This window comes from Aplysia californica, unplaced genomic scaffold (assembly GCF_000002075.1).
Source record: "Aplysia californica isolate F4 #8 unplaced genomic scaffold, AplCal3.0 scaffold00839, whole genome shotgun sequence".
In the NCBI taxonomy this organism is placed as follows: Eukaryota; Metazoa; Mollusca; class Gastropoda; order Aplysiida; family Aplysiidae; genus Aplysia; species Aplysia californica.
In genome coordinates, this window is record NW_004798109.1 from 15,797 (window position 1) to 24,262 (window position 8,466).

The window sequence follows — 8,466 nt, forward strand, 5'->3', positions numbered from 1 at the left end:
AAAGTAGCGACGAAAGCAGACGACAAAAACATTGTTAGAGAGTAGGAAAGGAGGTGAAAGGAGATCATTAGCTTTTCAGAAAAGAAAATATGCTGTTGCTGTCAGGTTTCAAACCCGGGATCTATTCATTATGAAGCAAGCACTGCACCCCTGGACCACGAGAGCCCCCTTGTGGCCTTCATAGACAAATAATTTTGGTTGTTCGTTGGTGCAATATGGTGGCCGCAGCAGTGTTGAACAGGTGATCGTTATACACAGTGAAATTATACAGAAAAAAAAACGCAATTTGGGAAATGGGAAGTGGCCATTTTTACATGTGAGCGTATTATAGAGATGGTCGTATTATACAGGTGGCCGTCATGGCTTAGTTGATTGTACCTATCTGTCTTGAATAGAAGTCGAGACATTATTAAGGCATCGTGGTGAAATGAGGTGCTCGTCTAAATATTGAATGACGTCAAAGAAACGAGCATTTTTTCCCGCTCCTTGGGCAGTTTTAATCCTTCTTTTTCCTTTTTTCGTCTCAACATCTCTTTGTCCAATATAAAATATATTTCAGTATGAATTTTATCGGAAAACGTTTACCTAAGGCACCAAAAATGTGAATTTGCAGTTTCCAAGGACACTACAATTGTGTAATTCATCAGAAGATGGTGGCCATCTTCTCGCTAATTTTGCCTCTGATACCAGGCTGCCCCAGCCTCTTTTAATCGCAAAAATCTCGATTTCTATTCAAGATAAATGCAAGATAAATAACAAACTTTAAAACTATATTAATCAAGCCATATGCTCAAAAAGTGACGAGCGCCTGATTCCACCGCGACGTAACACATTTGCTATTTAGTGAAGTGGGGGTTGTCTGATGTCAGAGGTAAAATTAGCGAGGAAATGACGGCCATAGTTTGGTGACTTTCAAAGTTTAAATGTCTTTGGAAACTGCAAATGTATATTTTTTATGCCTTTAATCCACATTTTGCACTAAAGATACGCAAAAGAAGGAGTTTCTGAATCGACAAAATAGTTTTTGTCTGAAGTTTTTAAAAAAGATTCAACCGTAAAGGACCGGGGGGAAGGGGGTGTCTTTTTTTTCAATTTCAATACTTCAACGAGCGCCTGATTTCATCACGACGCATATTAACATAGCCAGCTCTTGTGTATTCGTACATCTGCTGATGAGGATTATATGTCTTGTTTTTTTTACCTCTGGCCATGTTTTGTTCAAGTACAGTGTCTGCTTTGACCTGGAGGGACCATAGAAGTGGATATATAGACAGAGAGAGCGTTTGTGCCTTGTGTAACTAAATGCATAAATCGAATGAACCTTCCAGTAAACTAGTATATTTTTTTTCTATAAGGTCAAGGTTCATTGCGTCTGCACATTGTACACTGATTCTTTTTCGAATCCAATACAATAATATTATGCTGTGTAAACAAATTTTAATACCCATAGACACATTCTGTTGATTCATTCGTTAATTATACGTCCCTCGCCTCCTCCCTTCCCGCTTCCCCTTCCTACCCACTGCCGCCTCTACCAGCGGACAATATCAATATCAAAATTGTTCTATGAATCACTTGGGGGGGGGGGGGAGCTGGACTGCTTCGCCTGCGTTTGCTAAAGCCAACCCTGCCTGACTCGAATACAGATTCCTATCGTGCAGACGGAGCCATGAGAATAAGTAGACTTCAAACCCCTGGCAACTGGCATGGCCAACCTGGGGTGAGGCAGATGCCAAGTCCCAGCAGAGGGACGAAGATACCCTACTGAAAAAACCTCCTCATACTGGAAGCAGACTCTTGCTTTTTACAAGTAACAGTGAAGTGCCTACCCACAACATAACGAAGCTGGTAAAGAAAGAAGTGGGATGCCAGTACCATACCATACTTTCTGAAGTCTGCACCACCAGTCTTGTCCGTATTCTATGAAGCCTTTGGCAGCATCACATTTGTGCTCACGTGACCTTGAGTCTGTCACAACCTGTCCGTGTTGGTTGTTTACCCAGAGAGACAAAGACGTCAGAGGTCTCTTGCGTCTCCCACGACTATATAATCACAGCGGACCCCCTACTCAAAACACCGGCACTCCTGGGTCCTTCAGAAGCCATGGTGAGTAGCAAAGTGCCTTCATTGTTGTTGCTGTTGTCGTTGTTTCTAATGAAATGTTTTAACGCCACCATCGAAACAATTTAGATCAATTAGGAGGCTTGCTTCGACTTAGTCCGCCAGGGCCAACCCGAGCTGAGAGAGATTCAAAGACCCAGCAGAAAGACATAGACTCTTGATAAACATTCTTCCCTCCTAACGGGAATCGAACATTTTGCGAGGGGAAAGTGCCTAAACTCTACAGCATAGAGTACACTGACATCTGTAACTGTAGCGTTTCAAATGTACCTTTCGTAGTACACACACTGGGCCTCCACTCTCCTTGGGGCCACATATCGGTCGCAGTAACGTCATTCACAAAAGACGATTAATTTCAATTTTATTTTTTTAATGGAAAAAGCCATGCGGAGGTAAGGGGGTGGGGGTGGGGTGGAGATCAAGATTTGTGTAACATCGTGGTGAAATTAGTCGCTTACGATTATAAGAAAATTACCTTTTTCCGCAGGTTGATAATTGTTTTCCCTATTTTTTCTTCAAAGTGGTTTTTTAATATGTTTATTTTATTTACTTATTTTATTTATTTTTGAGTTGGTGGGTGGATCAACATCTTTTACGATCAATTTAAACACATTTGTGTGTGGACTTTACTGAAAAGTGTTGATCAAAGGCACATTAAATGTTAATTTGTAGATTCCAAGGAAACTGAAACTTTAGAAGTCACCAACCGTTGACGACATTTTGTCCTTCATTTTACCAGGTGACCCTCACCTCATTTAATCGCAAACATCTCGACGTCTGTTCTAGGTAGGTAGATATTTTTCCATCAAAAGCAAAAGAATAGAAGACGCTTTATTGTTATCCAACAGCTCTCTATATTTAAAACTTGACGAGCGCCTGATTCCACCATGCCGTGACACATTTACTTTTACCCCCTCTAAGTTCTCGTAACTTTTCTTTCTGCGGGTGGTTGGAGGGAGCTACTAGTACGTACAACTTCTTTACTTTCCCACTGTTTGTTTCTGTCTGTTTGTCTTACTTGTTTCCACCACGAAATGACCATTATTGTTTCGATGTGGTTTTCTTTACTAAAAGAAACAAACAAACAAGCAACTTTTGTTTCTGGTTCCAGAATTCGGTGATCTTCATCGCCTCATTTTACGTGGTGCTGGTCACACCAGTCATGGTCAAATGCCTGGCGCCAAAAACTCCACCCCCAGAAGGTGGTCTGACCCCCCCACCCCTTCATGTCCCCTACCCATCCCCACCCCACCTCCTCTACCCACCAGCCCCACCTCCCCTACCAGTCCTTAACTCTGTACTCTTACTGCGGAATAAATAAATAGACAAGCTTACGGCTGTTTTCGCTGGCTGTTAATTGTTCTGGTTCAAAAATTGCCATGGTAAAGGTTTTCAAACAGAATTTGTGGTGTAGTGGTTAGGGCTCTTCGCTATCGCACACAAACGACCTGAATTTGATTCCCATGTGGGGAGAAGTTTTTCGAGTATACCAGTCCTTCTGCTGGGACATTGTATCCCTCACAGCTCAACCTAGCTTTGACAGACGGTGTAGAAGCCCGTTTCTACATGATCTAAATCGTGTCAATGGGGGTGTAAAACACTTAGATGAGCATTAGCAACAGACTTTGAATCCTAGCAGTAGCTAAAGGAAGATGGGCAGGAGGGGGGAGGGTTGCACCATAATGGGAGTTGGGGGCTTTGTACTAATGTGGGCCATTTTTCCCTTTTCGGCCAACATTGAGTATTGTATGGTAGACGGCTGCCTGTTGTTTCACTGTGTGTTCTTGCCTGAAGAGGTTTCTTGGTCTGTTCATGTCACTTTAGAGTACATTTCCAAGCCTCTGTTCAGTTCAAAAGTGTCCAGAAGGAAGATCACTAAGATGAAAACTTATAACCCCTTTGACTTGATTGAACTGCACATCTTATATTTATTAATTATTCCGTGCTGGTCAGCTTTGTAAAATAATATAGTTCATAATTTAGATAGGGCACTTAAAACCCAAGCTCTGAACTGTTTATCAAAATGAAAAACATTTATGACAAATCAATACTGCATACCTCTAGACTTAGTGAAAAGACTGTTTGATACTCTGTTGGGAGCTCAGTAACACACCTAGATAAAAAGAATGATACACAGTGTCTTAAATAACCTTACAGTATTGACAGAGCCATCAAAGACTAACTGAACCAAACTGTCTTTCTTCGTTCCAGAATTTTTCAAGTGTTGACATCTTTATCAAAGTTTTATCTTCGGTTCCAAATACCTGCGAGTATTGATAGGACTGCTTAGTGTTTAATTTATTAACGTTTTCTTTCTAATTCCAGAAACCTGTCAGCAATAATATGGATATTGGACTTTTATTTTATCAAAGTTTTCTCTCTGGTTTCCGGGCACTTTACAATATTGATTTCCCCGTTAAACATTTATTTATTTTATCTAAGCTCGCTCTCTCTCTGGCTCCAAAAACATTTAAATTAAAATTAAACTTCACCAAAGTTTTCTTTCTGGTTCAAGAATCTTTACGGTATTCACGGAGACGTTAATCCCCTAGTTTATCAAATTTTTCTTTCTGGCTCCAGAAATCTTGCACTATTGATAAACACGTTAAACATTTGCTTTATCCAAGTTTTCTCTCTGGTTCCAGAACTCCGTGATTTTCCTCACCGCACTTTGCGTGGCTGTAGCCACACCAGCATTGGTCAAACGCCAGGCACCTCAGAACCCTCCTCCTCCAGTAAACGGCGCAAACCCTGCTCCACAACAGCCACCTTTTCCTTTTCCGCCACCTCCAGGCAACGGCACACTCCCCCAATTCCCTCCACCCCCACCCAATGGTACCCGCCCCCCGTTTCCGTTACCTCCACCTCCCAGTGGCCCATTCGGCCCACCCCCACCTCCCCGCGGCCCTTACGGTATCCCGCCACCACCTCCAGGAAGATTTGGCCCACCCTCCCGAGGTCCGTTGGGTCCAGGTCAATTCCCCCCACCCCCTTTCGGCCAAGGACGAGGACAGCAAGGTCGGTTCCCCCCACCCCCCTTCGGCCAAGGACAAGGACAGCAAGGTCGGTTCCCCCCACCCCCCTTCGGCCAAGGACAAGGACAGCAAGGTCGGTTCCCCCAACCACCTTTCGGCCAAGGACAAGGACAGCAAGGTCGGTTCCCCCAACAACCTTTCGGCCAGTTCGGCTCCCAACGGCAGCCAAACTTCAACTTCCCACAGCCCCCACAGGGAGGTTTCCAGTTCCCCCAAGGATTCCCACAAAACGGTAAGATTTGTTGTTTGTTTGTTTTTTGTTAGTATTCGCTCACTGTCACAGATTTGCCGGAGAGTTCTTCCCTTCAGATGTTGTAGAGAACAATTCTTTCATTCAAATGTAGAGAACAATTCTTCCATTCACATGTAGAGAACAATTCTTCTATTCGAGAGTAGAGAACAAGCAGCAAAATCACGCTCTAGGGTTGTTGGGGGTTTTTTCATCTCGATTTTTAAAAAGTGTGCGCTCACAAATGCATAAGATCAATATTATGAGTAGGCGGGACACACTGAGCATTTTCATTTTGTGTATGAATTGATTTTGAATTTTACTGAGGTGGCAGCCAAAGCCTACTCTTAGTTATATAATATAGGACCACCAAGTGATCTTTAAAGTGCGCAATTTGCACACGGAGCCTCCGATATTTTTCCCCCTTATTCAAGAAGACTATTTATTATGTTAGATCTCATCAACCTCGAAGATCTGGTGTGTGGCTGAAAGGCGGCACTCAGACGGAGCCAAGGAGTAGTAGTAGAAAGACAGCAGCCCAGAGGAAAGCGCAAGGAGTGCGGGGGGGGGGGGTATAATGGAGCAGAAAGTGGAGACGAAACCAGACGGCAGAACATAACTTGAGAGCCTGAAAAATGTACACTTTTAGAGAAGAAAGCGTTCCACAGCTGTTAGATTTCTGAAGCAAACACTACCTCTAGACCACGAGAGCCCCCAGGAATCATGTATGCTACGAAACGGTGTTATCAGGCGCTCGGATTTTAGGTTCGGTGATCAGAGCCTCACCTTGGTCCGACGTTGTGTCTTTGGGAAAGGTACTTTACATTAATTACCCGTTTGGCTCGTTCCTTTCCGAGATGGCCGTTAAACTCGGAGGTCCCACCTCCCAAATAACTTAATTGTATTGATAATAATAATAATAATAATAATAATAATAATAATAATAATAATAGTAATATTAATCATGATAAAAAGCACTTGAGTAGCGCATGTCCCCACTCGAAAGCAAACTCTATGCGCTTTACACTATATTGTATTAATACGGACGTTAAACCGACATAATTTCACCATTTCACCATTTCGTATTCTGCCTGCAAACAAAAGATGTGATCCCTCAAAGTGTACCAGCATTCGGATTGGCTGTTACCATCAAACCAGTCAAATGGTGACCTAGAAAGTCAAACGTGCTTGGTGTCTTTTTTTGGGGGGGGGGGGTAATCAAATTGTGCCAAAATAATAGGTTTTCCTCTTCCGAGAAGGAAAATCTTGCCTCCTCCTCCTCCTCCTCCTCCTCCTCCTCCTCCTTCTTCTTCTTCTTCTTCTTCTTCTTCTTCTTCTTCTTCTTCTTCTTCTTCTTCTTCTTCTTCTTCTTCTTCTTCTTCTTCTTCTTCTTCTTCTTCTTCTTCTTCTTCTTCTTCTTCTTCTTCTTCTTCTTCTTCTGTATATCTAAACATCCCCCGATACTCCATCTACAGGGTTCCCCCAACGAGGATAATTACCACGACCTCGGTAAGTGGCCTCCCTTTGTTTCTCTCACTTACTCCGCTCTTACGACCACCTGTATATGACAATCACCTGCGCTAACGGCCACTTCCGTTTGCCAGCCTTGCGTACTATTTACGTTATTATATTACTGTAGAAGATGTCCACGTTATCAAGACCGTCACTTTTTCTACCCGCCAATGATGGTCGTCTTAAACAGTTTCGGTGTAATTATGTCACGACATGCTAAGTCCAGACGCTCTTCAGCTTTTGGACACATAGAGTGATTGTTTTTTTGTCTTTCTTTTATATGAAATAGAAGTCGTGATATTAAAAAATGAAGGATTTTGAGGTCGCATATTTCAGAGGTACAGTTAGCAAGAAAATAGTGGACGAGGTTTGAGGATTTTCAGAGTTTTGAGTGTGCTTTGAAACTGCAAAATAAATCGCAACATGTTAGGTACGTACACTCTTTAGATTTTGGGCACAAAAAGTGACTTTTCATTTGTTTTACTTTGTATAAAATAGTACCCATCTATCTTGAATATAAGTCATGTTTGTACCTTTAATCAATGTTTTTATTATATCCTCACAGAAACGTTATGTTTTCAAATGTACACAGAAGATGTTGGACTGAAAAGATAAAGAAAATCAGACCTAACACAAAAATGCCAGTCTCCTTCATATAATTATTTTAAAGAGTTCCTGATTTGAACAATACGTTACTCAATTTGACGTGACAGTTTCGAAACATTTTTGAACGACACGTAGATATTCAGAAAGAGCCTGGCAATTTTCATATATTTTTCACACTTGAGCAAATCTCTCGCAAATCTATAAACCACCACCTATATTTTCATCTGAGGTTCTATCCACCTGCTTTCATATCCATCCTGCACAGACTGCATCATAATAATAGTTTGTCCGTCAATGTATGAGAGTAAAAAAGAATGAGAAGAATCAAATGTTAAAATAACTTGTGGCTTCTGCTGTGGTCGATGAAACAAATTCTGGCGAAGAAAATTCTGCTACATTTTGAAACATAATATAATAATTACGGAGTATTCTCTGACTTTTTACATCACAGTTATGAAAGTAACTATGCCATCTTTCCCCAGGTTTAAGCTCACAGTCCTAGGACTCGGAATTCAGTCAAGGCTGCCACTACAGACACGTCATTTCTCGTGGTGATCTCGACATTTTCTCTGTGCTATGGACACAACAGAAGCCTATAATACCATTACCAAACATGTAATAAATGCATGTTTAATCAAAGCTATTCACGACTGATTCTGGGTTTTTCTGTTTCTGAGAAATTGCATACGTTTTACTCATCTTTCAACTCAAAACTGTTATGTTTTTTAAAAAAGCGGGACCTCCGAAGCTACCTTCTATCTCTGATGGAACACAACCAAATGGGTAGAAAGTCTTACAATTTAAACCTCCCCGAAACACGCCCTAGGGATGATTAAAGGGTTGTTGTTTTTTATGTGTGTGAAATGCAACGTTTGTGGTGACAATAAACCCGTAGGTCTGATTGTCTTCTGTATAATATTGTTTTGGCATACGACTATAACTTTCTTTTTCCTGTACCTTTTG

The 8,466-nt window shown here is 41.7% G+C and overlaps 1 protein-coding gene across 1 annotated transcript in view; it reads left to right on the top strand.

Moving 5' to 3' along the window:
* Positions 1 to 8,148, top strand: part of LOC101845202 (proline-rich protein 2) — a 16,508-nt gene extending 8,360 nt beyond the window's left edge. Inside the window, exons 3-6 of the mRNA XM_035972782.1 lie at positions 2,004 to 2,106; positions 4,767 to 5,388; positions 6,861 to 6,894; positions 7,986 to 8,148. Coding sequence (XP_035828675.1) covers positions 2,004 to 2,106; positions 4,767 to 5,388; positions 6,861 to 6,880 — 745 coding nt within the window. The 3' untranslated portion in view covers positions 6,881 to 6,894; positions 7,986 to 8,148. The remainder of the gene's footprint in view (positions 1 to 2,003; positions 2,107 to 4,766; positions 5,389 to 6,860; positions 6,895 to 7,985) is intronic.
* Positions 8,149 to 8,466: the final 318 nt, after the last annotated feature.